This window comes from Nelumbo lutea, chromosome 1 (assembly GCF_056320005.1).
Source record: "Nelumbo lutea isolate HS-2025 chromosome 1, American lotus-T2T, whole genome shotgun sequence".
Classification (NCBI taxonomy): Eukaryota; Viridiplantae; Streptophyta; class Magnoliopsida; order Proteales; family Nelumbonaceae; genus Nelumbo; species Nelumbo lutea.
In genome coordinates this window covers 191,193,967-191,220,111 of record NC_142684.1, presented here as the reverse complement: position 1 = coordinate 191,220,111, position 26,145 = coordinate 191,193,967, and the positions used below count along the sequence as shown (strand labels likewise).

Sequence of the window (26,145 nt, the reverse complement as noted above, 5' to 3'; positions counted from 1 at the left end):
CCAATGGGCTCATCAACCACATTACCTTATCAAAATTACTGTGTAAGTTCGACCTCCAAATCCCGTGCCAAATGGGCTAGGGCATAACACCATTCATTTTGGAATTCTCTAACATGGCTATTTCATTAGCCAAATGTTACTCATTTATATAGAATGTTGACTTTAATAATCTATAATACCACCTAAGGGGTTATAAAAGTAGGAGCTCACTAACCTCTTGAAAGTGACAACCGATGGGTCTAATAGATCAAAATTTTCTATGGGGAAGGGATGGCATCCAAGCTTTGCCCGAAATGCTAACTCTCTAGATATCACAAATTCTCCAATTTGCACCTTTCTAAATGAGATCCATTTCATAGCACACAATCTTCCAACACCAAGAATCATTGTCATTGGGTTGAATCTCCTTTATTGGTTCATTTGGCATCAAGACTGAAATCTAAGGAGAAGATGTATCATGAATAAAATGTCAGGCTATCTTGGATAAGAGTGTAAAGTTGAAACACTGGATCTCATTAAACCTCATGCCTTTGAACATTTCATATTTGCATAGTTTGCCTCTAATTTACAGCCTAAACACTTTAAATTAATTCGATCACAAAGATATTTTAGTATATAAAATGGTTCATGACGCAAGAAGGCATGGCCATGGTAATTGATTTTATCATAATCTCTTATTGCTAAAGAGATAATAGCTCTTTTTCAACCTCGGAGCTTATCTTTTACGTTCTCCTCAATATAACTAGGAAAGTTTAACTTTCGCTACCCAATCCAAATAGGAAGGATTACATAATGACGCTCCCTCGTGAACTTTAGAAAAACCCATTGCTTTGAAATGAAGCCATTTGATTTGAGAGGTGTATTGTGATTGAACTGTACACAAAACTTCTAGTGGTTAATCCATAGTCCAAAGGCCTCACATATAGGAATGACAACAAGGCAGGGGAAAGAACAGGAAACCACTTCCCATCCCCCTCCTTGCAAAAATCTATGTCTCATCATTGTCCATATCCCTGCTAGCGGGGACAAGGTTATCCCACCCTCGTCCCTTTGGAGGATCCCACTCCCCTTGTTTTTTTATGATGTTAACATTTTGTTTTTTATCTCATCTAAAAAATTAGAAATAAAATAATTAAAATTTATAATCCTATTAAAAAAGACTCAAATATGTTCATACATATGTACATAAACATATGTAAGGATCCCCATGAGGTGGAGATTGGGGGCCCCATGGGATAGGGAGTGTTCTCTTTGTCCTTGCCCCATCCCTACTATCAGTGATGAAAATTTCCTCATCCTCATCCTCACAGGGGGAAAATCATCCCCATCTTTGCCTGATTCAAGGTAGGTCCCTACAAGGATCGAGGAAATGGGGAAATTTGCCATCCCTACTTATAAATATCCTAGAGAAACTTCTTCATATAACTAGAGTGGATGAAAATTTTGCCTTTAGGTTGATAGAAGACAAGCTCATCAATACACAATGCTTTTAAGTTTTAACAAATAACAACAACAACGATTACAATAATAATAATTTGCCATGTGAGTGCCTTTGGAGGTAATAAACTCATTAAGAAAATATGTGGGAATTTCTATGTTTAAGAGTGACATTGAGATGTGTTGCCTAGAGGTTGAACCCAAGAGGGGGTGAATTGGGTTCTTTCGCCAATATTCTCCCTACAGTCTCCTTAAGGCAATGTGAGTGTGTGTGTGGAGATTGATGAAATTTGTTGTGCTAAATAGTGAATATAATGCAGTGGACAATAAAAAGTAAAATCAATATCATAAAGATTTATAGAGGTTTGGCTCTAGGGGCGGAGCCAAGGGAACCCAGGGGAGCTATGCCCCCCTCCCCTGATTTTGAAAAAAAAAATGTTATGATTTAGTAGTGCGATAGGGTGAGAGGGGGAGGGGGGGTGGCTGGACTCTGGTCATCAATTTTAGTCAAAATGTTAGATGACACTTAAATGTAGTAGTATATTTGTATAGGTAGTCACATACCCTAATTGTTTTCTTTCACAAAATAAAAGAAAAGATAAAAAGAAGATATAAAATAAAACTAAAATTGTTTAGCTGCCCTATTGGATCCATCCACTTATAATATATTAAAACTAAAGAATAAAGAAGATTAAAAAAATGCTTTAAAACTAAAACCTCTCAAAAAATTTGCAACAGACAAACAGTAAGTCAACAACATTGCATATTGGAACCACCGAAACTTTGAAGTTTCAATAGTGAATCACTAGTTTTTATTTATTTTCTTTCATGATAAGTGGAGTTTGTACTTTGTACTAGTTTTTTAATTTATTTTGTCATTGTACAGACTGCAAACCTTGGAAAGTTGGAATTCAATTGCAGCATTGTTTTTATAGATTTAGAAGAACATATTTGGTACAACTTTAAATTCTTTGATTTTTTATTTTTGTTTTATTTATTGATGCATTTTTTTATTATTTTCTCAATGTAAGAGTTATTAATTCAAATGGACGAATGTAGACCATTTTCAAAAATAAATACATAATAAATGATATAATCTCCATATGTTCGATAAAAAGGTCCAAAAGAAACCTGCGCCCATGCATGTGGGTCGCGGTCGCGTGAGCATGCCCTACCCAGCGTGCGCGCAACGCACAAGCATGAGACACCTGCCCAGTGCCCAACACGTGTGCGCCCGACCGCCCAGTGCCCAGCCCGCCCACCCAACCACCTGCCTAGACCACTTGCTTAACCACACCCACATGAAGCCCACACACCTGGCCCACCCCCTTGTCCCAACCTATCCACTTGGCCTAGGTAACCCCCCTCCTTGTTATTAAAAAGGAAAAAAAATGAAAGCTCAATTATTTTTTAATAAACAGAAAACCAATTTAAAAAAAAAAAGAAAAATATATAAAGCCCCAAAGTATTAAACATCACATGGCAACATAAATTGAAATTTGAAAATAATGGAAATTAAAAAAAAAACATTATTTACACCCAAAGAAAATGTAAAACCACTTGCTTAACATATATCACCTTTTTAATATATTAAAAATAAAATACCCTTATTTAATTGTTTTCTGTCTAATTCATTAATTGTAATTAGTGATTCAAACTTTCATATATTTTTTGTTTTGTAGATTTATAGTCATGTTTAATTGTTTTTGATATTATATTCTTTTTATTCCATAGCATAATGTACTAGTATTTTAATTTTAAAATTTAGTCAATAGTAATGAATTGATTTATATTTTTTTAGGTTGAGATATGGTTAAGAGAAAAACAATTGATTCATTCTTCAAGAGGAAAGAAAGAAATGTTGATAACACACATTCACAAAAATCAAAATTTAGTGAATCAACTCCAGCATTTAATATTAGTACAATTCTTGAGCAACCACCTACCAATCACAATTCTTAAACTTCAAGAACCGAACAAGAAAATGTGGATATCGCTTCTTCTTTAATTCGTGATCCAAGATTATGACTACAAATTTTAGACTATCTAATTAATCATCAAGATGAAATTTGAAATTCGAATGACATACGTTAAGCTTGTGCCATATCAATTTCTTCAATTTGAGTATCCATTATCTGGTTCGAAAAGTCATATTCGTTGATTTTGCTCTGAATGATTCAAAAGCTTTCCTTGGTTGAAATATTCCCCTACAAAATATGTTGCCTTTTATTTTCCATGTTATCTATTTGCAAAGAAACAAATTGGAAATGCTGCATCATTCACTATTAAAGGATTTAGAAATTGAAGAAAATTTAATATTGGTAAAGATTGTGATGTCTTAAATCATATAGGGAAATATGATAGTTTAACCCATAACTATGCTATTAGGTGTTATGAGAACTTAAGAAACCTATCATGTCATATTTAAAAGGTGATGGAGAAGCAAATTCAGAACAAGTTTTGAACAATTGTTACGCCTGAAAACTTCAATATATGTTGTTCGGTGATTAACATTTCAGGTATGTGCTTTTAGAGGACATGTTGAACATCCAGATTCAATAAATCAGAATAATTTTTTTTGAAATAATCAAACTTTTGGCATCATACAATGAATAAGTGAGTGAAGTTGTTTTAGAAAATGCGCCTCCACAAAATGCTAAATATACATCGCCAACAATTCAAAAGTAAAATTTGCATATTTTTGCTAGAAATGTACAAAGTGCCGTAAGGAAATTGGAGAAGCAAAATTCTGCTTAATTGTTAATGAAGTTCAAAATGAATCTTTAAGAGAGCAAATGGCCATTGTTGTGAAGTTTGTTGATAGAGATGGATATGCACGAGAGAATTTCTTGGATTTGGTACATGTCAAAGATATATCTGCATTAACTCTTAATGAAGAGATTTCAAATGTTTTATCTCGTCATAATATTAATATTCAAAATATTTGAGATCAAGAGTATGATGGAGTTAATAATATGCGTGGAGAATTGAATAACTTACATGCTTTATTTCTTAAGATTGTCATTATGCATATTACGTGCATTGTTTAACTCATCAATTGCAACTATCTTTTATTGTTGCATCTAGAGAAATAGATGATGTTCACACATTCTTTCAGAATCTGACTTTTATTATTAACATTGTTAGTGTTTCTTGTAAGCGTAATGTCTTTTATTGTTGCATCTAGAGAAATAGATGATGTTTACACATTTTTTCAGAATCTGACTTTTATTGTTAACATTGTTAGTGTTTCTTGTAAGCGTAATGATGAGTTGCAAACTATCCAAGTAGTTGAAATTACATGTTTGATTGCACTTGATGATCTTGAAACTTAAAGAGGGATTAATTAAATTGACACTTTGCAACGACCTGGATATACTAGGTAGAGCTCTCATTTTAATTCAATTTGTAGTCTAATAAGAATGTTTAGCGCAATATTCTTAATTCTCAAAAATATAACTACTGAATGATCCACATATTCTCGGTACAAAGAAGTTACTTTTGCTGTGAAAATGCTAATGTCATTTGATTTTGTATTTATTCTACATGTGATTAAGAAGATAATGGGAATCATTAATGTAATTTGTCAGATTTTGCAAAAAAAATAAAAAATAAAACACTCAAGACATTCTTAATGTTATGCATTTAGTCTCTACAACAAAATTGTTCATACAAAAGTTAAGAGATGATGGTTGGGAAATTCTTTTGGAGAGTGTGACATCGTTTTGTCAACGTTAAGATATTTAATTTTCTGATATAAATGCTCATTTTTCATATATAATTTGATCCTGTTGCCAAAATGATATTATGATAGTGGAGCATCATTATCGAATAGATATATTTACATCTGCTATAAATCATCAATTGCAAGACTTAAATAACAGATTCAATGAACAAACAACGAATATTCTTATTTTGAGTACAACTATGGATCCTATTGATGCTTATAAATCCTTCAAAGTTGATGATATATGTAATTTGGTTGAGAAATTTTATCCTCTAGATTTTTTCTGATCAATAAAAAATTCAGTTAAGATACCAATTGTAGGACTATAATTTTGATGTTCCCAATCATCCAAATTTGCAGAATTTGTTTACCATTGGTGATTTATGTTGAGGATTCGTGGAAATTGGAATGTCGAAAGTTTATCATTTAATTGATAGATTGATTCGACTTATTTTGACTCTTCCCGTTTCAACAACTATTGAGCAAGCTTTTTCAGCTATGAAAATTGTTAAAATTAGGTTTCTCAATAGAATGGATGATGTTTTTCTCATAGATTATTTAATTGTTTACATTGAGAATGAAATTGCTGAAAATTTCACGGTAGACATGATTATTGATGATTTCTACTTGATGAAAGAGCGACGAGCCCAACTTAAAAAGTGAGGAGGTTTTTTTTTGTATTCATTATACTTTCAAACTTTCATGATATAATATATAAATTAGATAAATACCTAATTAAATATTTTATAATTGATAAATAATAGAATTCATTATTTTGATATTTAGAATCATGTTTAAATTTATTTGAATTAGTATTTAAGTAATCATATTGGCTTTTGGCCCCCTCAAGAAAAAATTATGACTCCGCCCCTATTTGGCTCTCTTGGCCCACACCCTCTCCCCATGCACATCACCTAATAATTTCAATCCACTATATTAGTTTGACTTAATTGGGTGCTAGCAAGACCATTTAGAACTTAATAGTTTAATAGCACTATTCAAGCCTTCCATCGGTGTTCACAACTTATAGACTAACAAAAAAGAATCCCCTAGCTAATTGATAGATTCAAGGCGATACTTAACCTTCTACTGGTATTCACACACTAAACACCAACTAGCTATAAAGCCCTAACAAGAAATATCTTTTAAATGCTATCAAAATTTTTCACATATGATGATGTATACAATAAGAACCAACAGATATATGCCTCTTTAATGAAAATATATCAAATATAATGGAACTAATTCAACAAACAATATTTGATAATGTGTAGCTTAGCTCAATGGACTCATTGGAATTTAGTCGCTCACTATTAACTCTCTCTCTCTCTCTCTTTCTCTTTTTCTCCCTAGGTCAAGGGATTTTGAAATGATAAAACTTTTGGTTCACTTAAGTTATTTCTTATAAATTTTATCTTCTTTTTCAAGATATGTCAAGATCTTGCACTAGGTTCCTTATTCAATCATATTTTATTCAGTATTTTATACATAGGATTCAAACGTTCAAAAACATGATATTTTAAAATCCATTAGTTCATCACGTTTCCACGTTAAAAGAGGTTTAGAAATGATTTCCAAGTAATTTCAAGCCAATCCAAAGAGGAAAGAGCCATTGAAGTTCAAAACTGATTGTTATGTATTGCTGGAGATTTTTCGTGCAAAGTAATTGTTTGGTTAGGTTAACTACTTGACTACTTGATTGTTCATGTTTGATAGTTTGATCAACTAGTTGATTCATATAGCATAATTAGTCAATTCCTATATGGGACCAAATTCTCCAGATTTAACTAATCGATTTGTTGTTATAACTAGTCAATTATATGAGCACTATTCACTTACCCAATCATATGTAGTCAACTCCTTAGTCTTATTACTTGATTTCTTAAGTTCCCATAATTGATATTTTGAAAATTTTTATTTTCAATATTTGGGAAACAAGTTCTTACCTCCCAATAGATGTAAACATGAATTTCGTTCAACTTTTAAGCCCAAAAAGGTATAGAAGCATGCCTTTTTGGGTTCAAACACATTAATACCTTCAATTTTGTGTTTGTTATCATTAAAGTATAGTCAATAGGATGTTTTATTAAATGTCCCTTGAAGATTGAAAAAGCATCTTTGTTTTTTTCCACGTTGTTTAGATGGCCACCTTAGCTTAATGATTTATTCACTAAATGATAAGAGTAACTAGATATGTTAATATATTTAGTTAGGTATGGGTTTGGTTCAACCCAAACTTGACAAAAAAAAAAAAAAAAAACTAATGATCTAAGATTATAGCCAATCAAATTTAAAATGAAACATGAATTTGATTTGACCCACCCCACATGTAGGACATTTATACCCAGTCAAATATTTTAATGCCACAATGTCAACCGACCAGGTTTGCTATGGGTTTACCTTAATTCTGGCTTAACCTAACATGATAGTGGGTCAACGTGAGTTTACCATTTAACCCTACTAGTTGATTACCCTAAAAGCAATAAGTTCAATCACTCCATACTTTTTTTATAAGTTTTTAAATCTATGGGGTAGGGCTACAGAAGGGAAGCAAACCCTCATGGCCATACCCCCTAAACCCTTGTTATTAGCATGACTTGATCACTAAGTCTCCACTACAACCAAATAAACCATAGTTAATTGGTTTCACTATGCACATTATCGAATAGGCCTAGTATCATTATGAATGGATCAAGTAATGATGATTTAGATACTTTTTAGGGTTTTTAGCAGATAAGGGCAACTTTTTGCCCTGAATATCAATAAAAGTAATATTTTTATAAAATAACTAAAATATAGTAACTTTTTTAGAAAATATCAAAAAAGGGTCGTGATACTGTTCATCGTCTTCCTCTGCTGCTCTCGCAAGAGGAAGATGATGGAATGATATTTTTGCCCTAAATAAAGGCAATGGCTCTGTGTTCATCATCTTCCTTCTCTTTTCTCACCCAAGAAAATATTTTATAGCAATAGGCGATCAAAAACCCTTTTTACAATGCAAGGCACATCGTAGCCTATCAGGTACATTGACATCGTAGCCCCTACTGGTTAATAGATGAACTGCATCCACATCGCCTCGGCGAGCTGCACAATGCAAGGCATAGAACCCACCAGCCCCATGATTACCCTTTTCAAGTGCAAAATCAAGCATCACCTTCTCGAATAGATCGCAGTTTGGGTGTATTACCTCTCAATCTCTTTGCCTTGTTAAATGGCAGTGCGGGGTGGATGCGAATGCCACTGATCGGGTGCTGCTATAGTCGCCCAGGCCTTCTTTTCACACAAACATAGATTGCACCACACTTGTGGCTACCATTGTCAGCAAACGGTTGTCCATTTGCTATTGCAGGTAAGCATCTAATTAGTAATTTTCTTTTAATTCCTTTGTAGCGGGGTGGGGCCTGGAGAGAGAAATGTTTAGTTATGCGGTGTGATTCAGGATACAATAATTAGGGTCACGGTTTGACACGCTTGTATCATTCCATCGTCTTCCTCTTGAGAGAGCGGCAAAGGAAGACGATGAATAGTATCACCTTCCCTTTTTTGATATTTTTTCTAAAAAAGTTACAATATTTTAATTATTTTATAAAAATATTGATATTCAGGGCAAAAAGTTGCCCTTATCAGCTAGAAGCCCTATTTTTATAGGTAAATTACTATTTTGTACTTTAGGGGTAGTGGCAATTGCCTTTGAATTTTCGTTTGTGACAATGACCCCTTAAACTTCTAGATTCAAACAAATCCCCCTTTGTTAAGTTGAGTGATGAAGAAGTTGATTCATCAAAATACCCACTAAAGAAGCTTCTATAAAATGGAAACTACAATAAAAATAAAAAGAGAAACTTATATGAAAACTTGGAATTGCAACAAACACAACATGCAACTTTTATCAACTAAACCAATAACAAATTTAGAAAAAACAGTTAAATGGCAGAATGCTAATGGAGGGGGTTAGGATCCTTGCCAAAATATGAAAGTTAGGGTAATGGAAATTACCCCCTCAAATACAAGGTAATGATCTATAATTTACCTTTTTTGCAACAAAAACGTGAACTAGCACACATCTTTAAATATTAGTTGAAATTTTGGTAGTATAAAACATGTACAAATAAAAAGATAAATAAATAAATAAACCATATGATATCATGATTGTTTGAAATCTCATTTAAGGTGCAATACATATTAGTGAATGGATGATAGTTGGACTCTTTTTGGATAAAATTTTAGGGTAAATTACAAAAACCCCCTTGTACTATGGGGTTAGTGACAAAGAGCCTCTATATTTTAATTTGCAACAAAGACTCCTCCAAACTGTTACAGTACGGCAAATACTCCTTAACCATTAAGCCATATATGATGAAATGCATTAAATTATCAAAATATCCACATGATTTTTTTTTTAATTTTCTTTTCATTACCCATTTCTCTTAAACCCTAACATGTTCTAATACTCGTATTCTCTTTCCCTGGCTTTGTTGCTCGCCAATCACCATTTTCTGCTCTCCCTTACTTCCACTTCTACTCCCCATTAGTGCCAATGACCACTTACCCTCAACATTCACCACTGGTTATTCACACAAATAGTAGAATAGGCGATCTTGCTGGCTCCATTTATGTGGATTTCCATGATAGAAATCACCAATTGAAGAGAATTGAACAAATCAATCACTGACGTGGTCAATGAAATCCATGGTGATCTGATTGGTGATGTCTTCTCACATTTCAAATAAATAAGAAAGGATAGTTTGGGGATTTAAAAAACTTTAAACAAGTGAATGAAATCTTTTTCGAAGTTAACTGTGAGAACATTAATAAGGGAGATCTTTGTCTAACGGCTAAAATTCAGGAGGTATTTGTCGCAAATTAAGGTATTGGGGATCTTTAGTAGGGGGTCGAAATGATCTGTTTGTATCGGGTCCAACATAGAAAAACCCCAATCCGAATGAAAAAAAAAAAGCTTTGAGCCTAATCTGAGCTCAAGTGATAGGAGTCGGAATACCGATTTGGGACATTGGGTCATCTGTACAATATGGGTAAAGAATAGATACACTCTGATCCGACCCATCTCATATCGCCTGTATTATGTCAACTGTTAAGAACACCTCCATAAAGGCATAAGCCGAAACGGATCAACGTTGGAGAGGCGCGACTACTCGCGAGGAGGGAGGGGTTTGCCGGTTTGGTGATTGATACTTTGATAGTTGTGATTTTGGGTTTGGCACTGAGCCACTGATGCCCTTCATCGGCGTAGAAAGGCCGAAGTAGAGACAGGCTTCGGTGGAGGAAAACTAAAGCAAACCCTTCACATAGACGAGCCAATAAAGCGAGAAAATCTACAGAGTTTGCAACAGGGAGGTAATTAGCTGCAAACCTTGAAATAAAGGGAACCGTAGGGCGAGAAGTTGATTAGGGCTTGCAGCAGAACAGCCATGGAAGCCGAGGAGGAAGGTGCAGGGACGATGATCGAGGATATCTACTCCAATGGAGGTGTCGAGAAGCGAACTAAACCGATTATAAGTAGCGAACAGATGGACGTGGAGGCTTATGCAAGCCTGTACAGTGGGAGAACAAAAATCACTAGGCTTCTGTTCATTGCCGATCAATGTGGAAACCAGTCTATGCAGTTGGAGGCGTTAAGAATGGCGTATGACGAGATCAAGAAGGGTGAGAATACTCAGCTATTTAGAGAGGTTGTCCAGAAGATTGATGGAAGGTTAGGGCCCGCTTATCGGATGGACCAGGCATGGGCCGACAACGTTGATCGTCGAGCTGAGCAGAGGAAGGAGAAACTCGAGAATGAACTCAATTCTTATAGGGTATTTTTTTAAACCTACTCGTCTCTTACACCACTCTCTGAACTTATCCAAGTGGCGCAATGTTGCTTGAACTTGTCCATTTGATTTTTCTCCGTTGTGTTCTATTTATTTTTCTGTTATCATTGCATTTCATTTCGGCTTGGAAGAGACCATCAGAATTCAAAACTGTGGGATGAAAATAGGAACTAAGAAGGCATCGAATTCGGTTTTAGTGTACAATTCCACATCTCAGATAGATGCCTTGAAATTTACTTGTAAAAATGTAGATCCTGGTTGAGACAACTGCTAGGGTAGATAAACATCCATAATTGATCGAGCGCTCTTATTCCTTATTGGTTCCTTTCTCCTCTACATGCGAAACCCTTTTCCTCGAGGTTGGAGTTGAATCGGATAGAATGGATTCTTCTCATGTCTTTGCCCAGAAATTGTTTTGATTATCTTGGCAGCGCGTTTTATTTTGGGTATATTTTGTTAGCTTAAATTACCTAATTCATTTTTTGTCAATGGTTTTAATGCTCAAAGTTTTGCTAAGACCAATAAAGTTCATGACCGTGTTTTGACTCAATAGTTCCTAATAAAGTAATTTGTATTTCGTCATTTTGTCTTGCATTGAGTGGAAGAAACAAAGTAAACTCTACGGACATAGCCATCAGGATAAGGTGTCTACTGTCGCTACTTTTCATGGTAACAATAGAAGTTATTTCTTAAAATTGAAGAATTCTATTTTGAGATTGATGCACAACTATACCATCTCATAGAATGCGAGAAGATGCTAGGACAAGTTATATTAGTTAGTATCTTCAAATTTCTTTTTCAGAAAATTTGGTTCAACCAACACACCAGAAAGTAAGCATTTCAATGTAGATCTCAGAGCTTGCACCTAAGAAAGAAAGCAAATAATAATGAACTGTGCTGTACTTTCCAAGTTGGCCCTAGTGTTCTTCAAGTGTTGCCTAGGCAACAATTAGGTGATTACCTAGGTGGTTAAGGAGGCCCATCACCTGGGTGATGAGACAAATGATATGGTTATAAACATTCTATTGGAAGCAAATAACGTATAATTGCCCCCTTTATATATTGATCCATATGTTTAATCCATTTTGGGTCGACATGAGTGTTTCTTACTTGTATTTGTTTTTTCCTTTGAGAGAGGTTATTCAAATATTTTGTCATTATTTATTAAAATCTGGTGTAAGTTGTCATTTAGTCATTTATTGATTTGATTTTTGGTTTAGTAGTTTATGGTTAACATGAAATTCCATAATACTTGTGTACAATTTTAACATAATATTTTGACCGAGTTAGGGTTTTGTGTTTATAGATTGAGAGCCTCCTACAGGCATCTCTGGCCATTCTATGGTAGGATTTGTTTTGTTAATTTGTTTCTATCAGACTTCTTTTTCTGATATTCATCTCTTGATTTTTGATTTTTGTTGTAGATGTGTGGTTTTCTTTTGGATCTCAAGCCTAAGTTTGAGATCTCTGGTATTCTAGGTCTGTTAATTCATTTTGTACTTGTTGCCCATGATTTCTCATTGTTCTTGAAAACCCACAACGCAATTTGGACTTTGGACATTTGAGTATCTATCTTTTCCATTATTGCGCTTCTTAGGTCCTTTATTAAATCTTTTGACTTTCTTACTATTTTTCTAATACTTGATTAGTAGCTTCTTGTCTGGATCTTCAATGCTTCTTATGATTCAGGCAACTAAACTGTTAAAAACTTGCGATATTACAGTTCCAGTTTCACTCACCTGAATCTGATCCACTGATTTTTCAGGCCCTTTACTACTGGTTCAATCCTTTTGATACCCATATATCATATTTTCTGATATTACTAACTGATTTGTTCATTTATTTATTTTCTTGAAGAATATTTTCTGTACATTTTTTTTCTCAGTTCCAGTCTCTGTCAGATAGGACATCTAGTATTAGTATAAGTTCCCAGCCGGGGACTTGAAAGGATCTTTAACAAGGGACTCTGTTGCCTTTGGTTTGTTTTTCTGGTTTATTTAAACTCGGATATTTCTGTTATTATATTCCTCTTTTTTTTCCTTCTTAAACTCCTCATTAATATGATAATGTTAATTGACATGGATGTCCATTGATGTCAATGGGACTTTTGTTCAAAAGTTCAGATACAATACCTAATCATGTTAACCTTTTTCTGTCCTTCAATTTATCTTTTTTCCTCGAAATCTCATGCTTTGGTTTTCTTTTATGATTTACATTTTTCCCAAAAATTTCATTGTTAAGTTTTGAGTACAAGGTAGCTCCTTATTTGAATCTGAACTATATGATTCAGGCAACCAAATGTCTAAATACTTGTAATATTATATTTTCAGTTTCACTCAATTGAATCTGATTGCTGATTTTTCAGTTCCTTTAATACTGAGACATGCTTTTCTCTAGCTGTTTACCACTTATTAGATACATCTTGAAGCTTTACTTCCAGAAACTTATCTGATTTTTAGTTTTTTTTTTTTAGTTCTCTGCACTTCCTTTAATTAGTGACTTTGTGTTCCAAAAACTGCTTTAAGGTTTTATTCATTTTCCATTGAAGAGTAACCTCAGGACTCCTCTAATGTGCAATCATCTTCCAATTAGTTCCTTTTTTTATGTACATAACTATAAGTGATGGTAATTTACTCTCTTCCTGGTAAAAAAAAGGCAAATGCACTCTGTCCCAAAACCAAAACATCGAATGTTTTGTGACAATTTCTTCATTTGCTAGTTGCTACAGGGACTATCCAATTTACTCATCTGTAAGATGAGGGGGAGATTGAATCTATTCCCAGAGACCTTATTGGACGCATGGTTGGATTATATGCTTGTTTTTCCCTTTTGTTCAAATTGGCAACTTAATATGGATATGGGAATGTAATCTCTTGTCGCTCAAGAAAATGGCAAATGCACTCTGTCCCAAAACCATAGTACTTAATGTTTTGTGGCAATTTCTTCATTTGCCATAGAGACCATCCAATTTACTTGTCTGTAGGAGGGAGGGTGTTATACTTCTCAATGATCTTATCGGACACATGATTGGATTATATGCCTTGTTTTGATTCCTATTTTTGATAAAAAATTAACATAATATTTTCCCCCGAAATGGCAAAGTACTGATTTGTCTTATACAATTGCCTGTATGGCCAAGGTATAGAAAATGTGTATATAAGAACCCATGAACAATGAGTTGAAAAAGGTAATAAAACCAAAACTAGAGACATGGAGGAATTTCCTGAAATATTGCTGCACTGATATCCATAATTTAAGAGATCTTATTAGTTTTCCTTAGGAGCTGTTCATAACTCAGAAGGGTTGGTTTTTTGTCAGCAATTAGCAATGTTTTATTAATAGAGGAGAAATATGTACATAAGGTTATACAACCTGTATATTCCCTTAAAGATACTAATAGAGCAAGCCCCTTGCTGCTTTCCTCAACTCCTAGAAAACAACTTCTAATATAACAACATTTTTACTACTTCATCCCAAATCAGATGGCAGTTTGATGAACCCAATTGAGAACTGCTTCCATCTCATTAGCCAAATGCATTGCTTCATAATCTGGTGACTATGGTGCCATGGTCCTTAACATTTTGCCTTTAAACTGTCCAATAATGATTGTTTGTGAATCCCCTTCTATATGCATGACTCTAAAACCCAGATTCCTTGCTAGCCATAGATCTTAAAGCACTGCTTGGAGTTTTGTCCTTATTGAGTTCCACACACCTTTTGGGCCTGAAAAAGCAAATAGAAATATAGAATCTCTCCCCTATGATCTCTGACTCTGAGTGCTCCTCCAATACCCGACTCACCTGTGTTGTCTGAACTACAACATCAAAGTTTAACTTTTTTCGAATTTTTACGGGGGTTTCATCAGGGATTTTTTTTCCTCAAAGATTAAAGAGTTCCTATATACATACTAAAACATGTATCTGTTTATTTGTTCCATCTTTATTGCCTTGCCTTGGTAGGCAAAAATGCATAGTCATTGCCAGCTGCCTTCGACTACATGGATCTTTCCAACTTATGTTTAAAAGAAACACAGAAACAATGCAAACTGCTTATGAAACCACTGTGAATTGAAATAGGCTAATCACATATTTGAAACTGCAGTTCTGGTTATGTCTGGTCTGACTTGGGTTTGTGATATATATATGACTTGGTGTCCAAATCAATGGAACTTTTAGAATGAACACATTGCATGAATGCCAAAGTTGCAAATTAGAACTGCATTATCTTATACCTGCTTGGTTGGTTCAGTATGGATTAGGTTCAATTTTTTGTAATTCAGACTCCTAAAGTGAGCTTGGTTCTTCTCCACATCGACTGTTATATGTGTATTTTCTGTTATTAATAAAATGTCAGATCACTTATAAAAAAAGAAAAAAAGTGAAATTGGTTCTTTGGGGTTAGGCTTCTTTAATTTGCATCTTTGCTCTTGATAGATTGTTTTTTATTGTTTTCTTGATTGATTGTTATTTGTTCATCATGAGTCATTTGGATGTAAAGTGCATCGTGTTGGTGTTTTACAAGATAATAAAATAGCATGCATGGTATACAAGAGCACAACAAATGCTTTTTGCAAGCTGGCACCAGCAGCTATCTATCTGTTGGTCTCTCTGGTTAGAACAAAACAAAAGAATTTTTGAGGGTAAGATACTGCATTTAGAAGCCTTGATACTGAACATTCAAGTATCAAGTGTGTTACGAGGTTGATATTCTTTTCTTTTAATTTTATTTTTGCAGTTTGGAAATTCACAATGCATCTAATAGGATGGGTACTAATGTTTAAATCCATTAAAAGGCACTAACTCTTGGTATTTCACATATTGGTGACCCTGAAAACCGATATGTATCATATAATATGGTATGATACATATTGATACTTTGAACCATGGTGAAAAGGCTTATCATCTTTTAGGCTAGCATATGCAAGAAGTTTTGAAGGCTTCAACCAAATAGCAAACAATCATTTGAGAAAAGGATTTTGTATTATGAAAAGTTTCTATAAATAATACTCTGGTATACATTGTGAAGAATCAGTATTGTTATTATTTTGTAAGGGACTCTCCCTCTTCCTTTGTGGGCCTTGGCCAATGGTTGGGTTGCTCCATTGCGACCTGGGTGACCAGGGTTCACATCTTGGAAACAGCTTCTCTGGGCTCGTTCATTTTTTGGATTTTTGAGAGGGGGGGAAGTTAAAAATCCCATTGACCAAGACACCCATGTTCTTTTTTCAGATTTATGGGGTCCATGGCAAATTTATTTTTCTTGGGTATCACTTACTCGTATTTTTTTTGGAAAAAGGTAATGTAATTTTATTCAAACCAAAACACATACAAGCTGGATTCATACTCAGAAAGGCAGTCTGAAAACCGCAGCAATTACAATCTCCACCAGGAGTTAGAATGAAACAAAACAGACAAATTCAGACTTCTGAACTCCTCAGTAACAGACACCCAAGAGATCATCTTGCGCACTGCTCTCTGAATTATATCTTCAGGGCTCTTAGCTCTATTACAGAAAATCCTACTGTTCCTCTCGGCCCAAATGGACTACAAGACAGAAGCAGGAATAGTCCTCCACACCAGTTTCCCTTTCTTGCTTAGGCCTTTGACATTCCAGCAGCAGAGGAGCTCCTTAACCGATCTAGGCATAACCCAACTGATATTCATGGATTTGAGAAAGTGCTCCCAAACCTGAGAGGAGAACGGACAGTGAATACACAAATGGTTTGTTGATTCAGCAAGGAACCCACAAAGACCACAAGATAAATCCAAAATTTGAATGCCCCGCCTCACAAGATTTAGATCTGGAAAGACATTTGTCAAGGGCCATCATCCAAATCAGAAAGTTGGATTTTGATGGACTTGTAGAGTTCCATATCTGTGTAGCTGGGAAATCAGTGAGACCCAATCTGCAAAGCTTAGAGGCCAGGGATTTGACAGAAAATTCCCCATCCGGATTCCACTTCCAGCACCATTTGTCTTCCGAGAGCAGGTCTATCTTCTGCTTCTGAGGAAGAGTCATCATCTCTACAATCTCTTTCAACTCCCAATCAAAAAGATTCCTCCTAAGGAGGGGGGGGGGTTCCAAGTAACAGAGTCTCCAGCCGAACAAAAGCACTCAGCCACAGATGCTTATTGGTTAGAAGCACTCTGAGAAAGAGGGAAAAAAACTCAGCTAGAGGCTCATCCAAGCACCAAGAGTCCTAAAATTTATTTAGTTCTATTCCCTTTACCAATCTTGACTGAAATCCCTTCCAAGAAAACAAAGAAATTCTTCATGATACCTTTCCAAAGGGAGTTGCCCCAACTTGGAGGAGGATCCCTAGATCTCTAGTTGCCCCACTCCACCCCATATTTACCAGCTATGAGGGATCTACACCAAGCATTACTTTCAGCCGAGAACCTCCAGATCCACTTACAAAGGAGGGCAGAATTAAAGCTCTTCAACTTCCTTATACTTAAACCACCTTCAGCCTTAGCAAGACATACTTGGTCCCAATTGATTAGGTGAATTCTTTGCTCCTCTTCCCAACCCCTCCAAAGAAAACTTCTCTGAAGCTGCTCCAATCTTTTTGATACTTTGTTTGGGATGGGGAAAAAAGAGAGGAAATAAGTAGGTAAATTGGAAAGGGTACTTTTTATCAGAGTAACCCTACCCCCAAAAGATAGATATCTTGCCTTCCATGATGCTAATTTCCTCTCCATTCTTTCAATAACTGGATCCCAAATCGAGGAAGCTAAACAATTTGGCCCCAAGGGTAAACCCAAATATTTCAATGGGAGGGATTCAATCTGACAAGCCAGCACCTCCGCACAATCAACTATGTTGGTTACTTGACCCATTGGAATGATTTGACTTTTGTTCCAATTGACTTTGAACCCAAAGACCACCTCAAACCAGGTTAAAATCCCAATGACAAAATCTAATTGGGAAGGAGAAGCATCCACAAAGCATAAAGTATCATATGCAAATTGGAGAATATTGGCCTTTTCCCCCTCATGAGCGATTGCAAAACCTTCCCAATCACCAGAATCAACTGCTTTTTGTAGAACAGAGTAAGTAGTTCCATAACACTAATAAAGAGCAAGGGGGACAGGGATCACCCTGTCTTAGACCCCTAGAGCTATCAAAAAACCCTGTTGACTGACTATTAATCAAAATTGAAAATTTGGGAGAGGTTATACACACTTTAATTCAGTTTCTCGATTTCTGCCCAAACTTCATTTGATGCAACACAAAATCAATACACCTCCAGTTAACATGGTCATAAGCCTTCTCTATATCAAGTATCAAACCTGGGACACCCTCATGTGTATCACTTACCCAGGTAAGTGATACTCATCTCCCAGGTGGGTAAGCAACTTTCCCAACTAGGAGAAAGTTTCTGACACTAGGATGGGACAAAGTTGCCCCTTTTAATAATGGATTTTTTATGGCTAAAATGGTCATCGTTTTATTTACCTAGAAAATAAAAGAACATGGGTTTACTTGGGTAAGTAACTTCCCGAAAAGTGAATGGGGCCTCTGTGTATTTACAGGGCTAAGGCTGTGTATATCTATCTTTCCCTAGACCTTGCATTGGTGGGAGCCTTGTGCACATGGTTCAAAGTATCGATACGATACATCCCGTATTGGGTGTATCGTATCGTATCTTTTGAAAACGATAAGGTCTGAAACGTCTATTTCCAAGTGTTTTGGACCCCCAATTTTTTTAATAATAAAAAACAGGTTATCAGCTTTCCAAAAAACCAAAATTTGAAAAAAAAACTAAAAAAAAAGAGTTTCAGCCGTTTCTAAGTTCTAATACGATACGACCGAAGCTCGTATCGTATTGATACTTTGAACCTTGCTTGTGCACTGGGCTCCCTTTACTCTCCCTCTTCCTCTCTTAATACAAGATTATAATTACCTTAGAAAAAGACCACAATACAAATGCTTAATATGTTAGGCTTTTCATTTTTGTAATTAGCATGTTATTCTATATTTTTCTTATTTTCCGAACCAATAAAAACCAATTATCAATACCAATAAGGAAATGGCGGATTTGTGAACTGACATGGGCAACAAGACACTGTTCTTATATAATATTTATAGTTGTCAAGGCGATGCCTAGGCGACAAGGCGCCCTTGGAGGCTTGCCTTGCCCAGTCGCCTAGCAGTTTTGTATGCTTCTTACATAATAATTTTATATTGTTACTTTTTTGAGATTATAATTATAAAATAGACATTATTAAACAAAAATATTCATTTTTTGTGTTTATAAACTAATTTCTTTTTATTATTTTCTTATTTGTTAGGGTTTAATCAATACAAACATTGCTAACTGCTGTATTGAACCCTCAAAGACTTCAGAATTTGAACCAATAAGGGAAAAACTTAAAGTTTTGTCTAATCAACACATTTCTTCCTCCACTTCTTCTTCTTCCACATTTTCTTTTCTTCTTTTCCTATAACAAAATAGGGGTTCAGTCCCATATTTATTGAATTTTATTTTCTTTCTTATTTTTCTTCTCATAAATATGTTGATTTTCTAGACATGAACATGAAGTTTATAATTTTCTTATGAAAATTATGGATAGTTATTAAGGAAAGATGGTTATGGAACCTAGGGAACTACCTAGGATATGTATTTTTCACTTAAAAAAATCCATCGCCTAGGCGACAAGGCGCCCCCTTGTCGCCTAGCCTCGCCTTGGCACCTTGAAAACTATGATAATATTGTTATCGTCTCTCTCTCTCTCTCTCTCTCTCTCTCTCTCTCCGATAATGCTATTCCATTTCACATGGAACATAAAGTTTCAAATTATGATAATATATATAATATATTATTCTTTTTATTTTTTTTATAGATCATGCCTACAAGTGTTAGTCAGTCTTTCTTATTCTTTTTATTTTTTAAATTATTAATCAAGTTAATTAGTTTAACTTGCAAAGCAATCATTTCTGCCTGGGCCCATCCCATCCCAGAAATTTCTGGGCCCAGGCCCTAGAATTCTAGGTCCAGACAGTCCAACTTGGTCCAAAAAGGTTAATATAAACAGTATAATATATTATGTATAATATTTATAATATATATGTACCATATAAATAATATTTATAGTATACGTGTGTATAATCTATTAAAATATGTGTATAATAAATTATATATTTTCTGTAATTTTAAATATAAACTTAGATTAAAATTTTAACTTTTAAAGTATAATTTTATTAATTGTACAGGCAAGCTTGGATGCCCAGCCAGGGCTTGGGCCCAGACATCTTATAAGGCCTGTTGTGTGGGCCTGGGCAGCTCAAAATGCTGTTACTACTCTGTAAAAACCCAGGCCCAGCCCATGATCAGTCCTAATAGAAGATTTATTTTCTATCAAGTGCCCCAACATTGATTACGATACTTATTTTTTCTTGCAAGCACTTACCTTCTTTGTGCAGCTTATACAGTGAAAATTTATGAGTTGTTAAAAGGTTATTTATCAAAAGATATAAGCTGCATGTTTCATTTCATGTTAGTAACTGAACATTTTCTGAACTTTCATGTTAGTAACTGCACATTTATCAAAACTGAGATGTTTCATTTCATGTTAGTAACTGCACATTCATCTTCTTATAGTCTAATTTGATTGGTGATACTTGTTTATTTTATAATCATATTCCTTTCGAGTGTAATTACACTATCTGACCTCACTTGCTAATATCTATCCATGACTCATCATTTAATAATCAGTTACTATAACTATGTATTTCTTCCATTTCTCTCCTTTTTGGCCTTTACACATTCCAAAGTTTATCTGTTTACTTGTTTATTATTTCTTTTGCAGACAAATCTAATCAAAGAAAGCATCAGAATGGGATATAATGATTTTGGAGATTTTTATTATGCCCATGGTGCACTTGGTGATGCTTTTAAAAATTATGTTCGCACACGTGATTATTGCACTACATCTAAGCACATAATTCAGATGTGTTTGAATGCAATTCTGGTCAGCATCGAGATGGGTCAATTTACACATGTTAACAGCTATGTTAGTAAAGCAGAACAAACACCAGATGCACTGGACCCTGTTACAGTTGCAAAACTGAGATGTGCTGCAGGGTTGGCTCACTTGGATGGTAAAAAGTACAAACTTGCTGCTCGGAAGGTTTGTATTACGATTCTGTATTGTATATCTCATTTTGATTATGCTAATTTTAGTTTTGTCTATATACTGTAACTATCTATTTGTCAAATTGTCTATCTATCTATATATTCATATGCATATGTATACTTTTTTCTTGATAATTAAAATAATATTTTATTAACAAAAAGAGAAGTTCCACCGCTCTAATATAAAAGTCTACACGTGTATACTTGCAAATGCTCTAATATAAAAAAAGTATACAATGTGTTTTAGCAAGATTTGATGACAGGTTAGTTTTAAAATATTATTAGCTATGTTGTAATGTTACAATTTAGTAATTTGTAACTAGGATTGAAAAAGGTAAGGTGCTATATTGTATTGTATTATGTATACTATAAATATGCACGTGCAAAGAGATTCTGTACATCAACCCCACTAAGTACAGCCAAAAAGCAGTGATCACAATATAAATTTCCAAGTAGAAGAAAACAGAAGCAAAAGAAGTTTCCAACAGCTTTCACCATCTTCCAGAAAATCTTAAAGAAAAGGGTTACTAGTATCAAGCCATCAACCACAGAGAACAAAGCTAAAGATACAGATTTGTGGACCGGAAGTTAAGAGCTTTATTTAGTTGTCTTTTTTCTTGTTAAGGGTGCACTAAGTGCCAATAAGAACCCACGGGGTGCTTGGGCGAGGCAGCTATGCATCACCTTGATGCATTTGCTTGTTTTGGTGTATATGCAGTTCTTGGAAACAGGTCCTGAATTGGGGAATAATTACACAGAAGTGATTGCACCTCAAGATGTTGCAACATATGGTGGACTTTGTGCACTTGCTAGTTTTGACAGGACAGAGTTGAAGGTATGTATCCTCTGTTCTCTGTCAGAAAGTACTGCGTTTTGTTAGTTTTCTGCTTAATTGAGAAAGTTTACATTGTTTGCATTTACATGCCAGAACAAAGTTATAGACAATTTGAACTTCCGGAATTTCTTAGAGCTAGTACCTGAAGTAAGGGAGCTTATTCACGATTTCTATTCCAGGTAAAGAAACATGAATTATTAAGTGCAATGTTTATTTTGCTGCCTTTAATCAGCCACATCATTATATTTTTTTCCTAATTTTAACATGTTGGTATTGAACTTTGCTAAGAGACTACAGACATGCCAAAATCTCCTTAAATACAATACTTCTGGATCTGTTCAAATGTTCACTTTCTTGCCTCAATTCAGATTTATCTCAAACTCAATGGAAATACTGGAATTTGCCAAACTTTTTGCTTGTGGTATCCATATAGCAAGGAAGTACTTTGTTTTCTGGATTGGAATACTTTCAATCAAGTTCCTAGATTCTTAAGTTTCAAAGAGAATATTCCAACTTAGGAGATTGGCGTCGAGGATATTTCCAAAGCCTACCCATTACATATTAATGACTTCTCAGGGTCTGTTTGGTTTAAAGTTGGAATCGGAATAGAAATCCATCGGAATTGGAATTGGAGTGGTCTATTCTCCCTACCTGTTTGGTTCAGATGGGAACCAGAATTGGAGTCAGCTGGAATGGATTCTCATTCCTGAGGGGGAGGGGAGGAAATGACCATTCTAATTCCAATTCCAGCAGGAATGGGAATGTGATTCTGATTCCGCCCAACCAAACGGTTGGAGTTTGGAATGGACCATTCTAATTCCAATTCCAAACCCCTATTCCCGTGAACCAAGCGGAAGGGTGGAATTGGGTTCCCATTCCCATTCCAGGTGGAATGACATTCCCCATTTGAGGAATTCGCCATTCCCTCCCCCTTCCTTGGAAACAAGAACCCATTCCAGCTAATTTCATTCGCATATGAATCAAAGAAGGTGAGGGAATGAACCATTTCGATTCCGATTCCAAATTCCGATTCCAAATTCCAATTCTTACTGCAAACCAAAGGACCCTTAGTTCTTGCAATATTGCTGATAAAGTAGGGTTCTTTATAAAATTTATTATGTATATTTTGTTGACGTAATTACAATTATTTTAACTGTCAAATGAAAATGACAGTTAATAATTGTTAGATCCAGCCTTTGGGCTTCTAAAAACTGTCAGATGTAAAAGTTTCGATTGGACTTCTGGTCTAAAATCTAAGCAAGGTAAAGCTTTTTTGACATTGCAGCCATTATGCATCGTGTCTCGAGTACCTTGAGAATCTCAAGGCGAATCTGTTACTTGATATCCATTTGTATGACCATGTGGAGACTCTTTATAATCAAATTCGTCACAAAGCCCTCATCCAGTATACACACCCTTTCGTGTCTGTTGATCTGCGAATGATGGCTAGTGCCTTAAAGACAAGTGTTGCAGGATTGGAGAAAGAACTGGAAGCATTGATCACTGACAACCAGATACAGGTAAGGTTTGGAGTAAATCGTGTCCATTTTCATGTTCTCTTTTCAAGTACAACTTTGATTTGACCCTGCATGGAGAAAGAGCCAAGAGCCTCAAACTCAAAGGCCTTAATTCTGGCAATTTTCACACATATTCATGCTTAATTGACCCACCGGTTTCCCCGCAGGCTCGAATTGATTCGCACAATAAAATTCTGTATGCACGACATGCTGATCAAAGGAATGCTACATTCCAACGGGTACTACAGACTGGCAGTGAGTTTGACCGAGATGTCAGGGCGATGCTTCTCAGAGCCAATCTTCTCAAGCATGAATACAACCTTAGGGCAGCGAGGAAAATGTAGCCTGGTGGGCTAGTTACGATCCTAATGTTCTGCTTATGGTTTTGGATTGATGATTGCCTCTGTAAACACTGCCCTGGTATATTTGTTATGGAGATTTGGGTCGTCAAGTTTGGGTAACCCCAGGGAAATTATCTATATACAGGCAGTGGCGCGCCATGCATTGCTCAAGAAGCCGGATGTCGTGTTTATATATATATGATGACTCTTCACTGTGACTAATGGTTTTGGTCGTCTTTGTATTGTATTTACTATCTGCTCGTGCATTGCCCATGCATGCGCTTTGTCTAAGCATTATCATCATGTTAGTTAACAGAAGGCAAATTTAGGATTGGAATTGTTGAGGTCCACTCCACACTTTTGCTCATTTGGGTTTTAAGAACTGTCATTTGTTTCATGTTTCTTTATTGCTTTTACAGGATTATTGCTTACCCCCTGCAAGTTATTATTCCATTCCATTCAGTTCAGGGATGGAGTGAAAAGAGATGCCAGTACTTTTGAAGCTCCTTGATATCTTTGAAGTACACTGCAACCCATTGTAGAATTTTGAAATTATAGCTTCCATAGTCTACTGGTAATCCCCCTTATAAACTGCATTCTCGGGCAGGATTCATCCCACCTGTATGGTGGGGGTAAGAATTCTAAGGGGGGCTGAACAGTTTATGAGTACAAGGCCACTCCGGATCTCTTATCCACAAATAGTTCCCACATCCCTACCCTACCCATTACACTATGGTCTTGTATGGCAACATCTCCCTACATAATCTGCAGTATATTAGAATTAGATGAATACAATGGTGTTGACATCTATTAACTGAATATCATCAATAATGGATAAGAAAAGTTCACAAATACTAATATAATTCTTAATGTAATTATTGCACTTTTAGATATCACACTTCAGACCTTTGAAAATCAAGCTTGTTTCTGGAATTTACAAAATCCATACAATGGCGTCACCAGATAATAAAAGTCTAAATATTAATACTTTGTATTTTTTTGTCAAACTTTTTGTAAAAGTAAAGCGTTTCATTAACGTATTTACCATACCCGTCAGATAGCTAGAATAGGGATACAAGCCTAGTCAGATCTGCTGCATTTTCTTCCCCCCACCCCCCACACACAGACGCACCAAATTGTATTTTTCTTTGGCAACCATCAAAAAAGCAATATATTAACATAACGATGTGAAAATACAGAAGGAAAAACGCCACTCTTACAGTTTTATCTTTGATTCTAGTCAAGGCGGTGGTTGATTATAATTAATAGCTGATTCTTATATGTAATGAACTAGCAATATTTTCTATTTTATCGTCTCCTTTGTAATGTTCTTTTCTGCCTCTTCTTCCCGTTTTTTTTTTCTTTGTTAAATTAAAATAAGGTAAAAAGAACTATTCGATACTGACCGAAACTGAATTGAATGAATACTTCGTTGCTTTGTCTTTTACTCAACAAAATAATAAAATATCTTAAGGCCTTAGGGTATGGTAATCACTAATCAATAAACCATTCATCTCATCACTTTCAACCGTTATCAAGGGTCTTTTGGTCGATGCCTAATTCAATTGATGTCTTTTTGGATGAGTGTGGGTGACCACTTAGTCTCTCTGTCATAATTGAGTCCGGGATCACCTGTCAATAAAACATGTTTCAACCCTCTACCAACATGATTTCATACAGCGGGCCCACATTTATGGTGTATCTCAGTCTCATTATGAGGTACGGTGTTAGATAACTTGGTAGAGGGTTGGAACCTGTTTTTATTGGTAGAAGTTTCAACTCCTCATAATTTGTCATGTGGGCCAATTTCCAACCAATCAGGATTCACGGGAGGGATCTTATCTATAGATAAGATAATCTGGGCCTAAATTTAGAAGGAAGCACTGATTGTGGTCTTTAGTCATGCATTTAATTGAACCTTTTTCCTAAAACATTAATAAAAATCTTTTACCAAAAAAAAAAAAAAAACTGTACCAATATCTCTAAGTAACACCTCCTACCTAAATAGTACCTAAATTGGATGGAAAGAATAATCTTATTATCATATTATGTTCATTTTTGGCATAGCCAATGTTTTAACTTTTAATTGAAACTTAAAACTCAACCAATGGTGGATTCAGAATCTAGACAAGGAATTTATGGAAATACACTGCAAGTTATGGGCCTAGATGAATAGATTGATCTTGACTACTAGACCCATCTTTCCAAAATTGTTTATGGTTCATTTAATTATATTAAAATAAAAAAAGTGATGGCCAAATGGTGCCTCATAAGGAAAATTGGGCCCATGAGGTTACGTGGCTTGTATTCCATAATTTT

The 26,145-nt window shown here is 35.2% G+C and overlaps 1 protein-coding gene across 1 annotated transcript; it reads left to right on the top strand.

The window, feature by feature from the left end:
* Positions 1-10,077: 10,077 nt before the first annotated feature.
* On the top strand, positions 10,078-24,223 carry FUS6 (COP9 signalosome complex subunit 1). The gene is made up of 6 exons (XM_088961826.1): positions 10,078-10,980; positions 20,808-21,128; positions 21,852-21,968; positions 22,062-22,147; positions 23,254-23,488; positions 23,653-24,223. Exons 1-6 carry the CDS (start codon positions 10,594-10,596, stop codon positions 23,827-23,829), a joined length of 1,323 nt encoding a protein of 440 aa, XP_088817952.1. The 5' UTR covers positions 10,078-10,593; the 3' UTR covers positions 23,830-24,223.
* The last annotated feature ends 1,922 nt before the right edge of the window (positions 24,224-26,145 follow it).

Coding starts and splice junctions, on each gene's coding strand:
- FUS6 (XM_088961826.1), top strand. CDS start 10,594: ATGGAAGCCGAGGAGGAAGGTGCAGGGACGATGATCGAGGATATCTAC. Junction 10,981..20,807: donor ATGAACTCAATTCTTATAGG/GTATTTTTTTAA, acceptor TTTCTTTTGCAG/ACAAATCTAATCAAAGAAAG. Junction 23,489..23,652: donor TCACTGACAACCAGATACAG/GTAAGGTTTGGA, acceptor GTTTCCCCGCAG/GCTCGAATTGATTCGCACAA.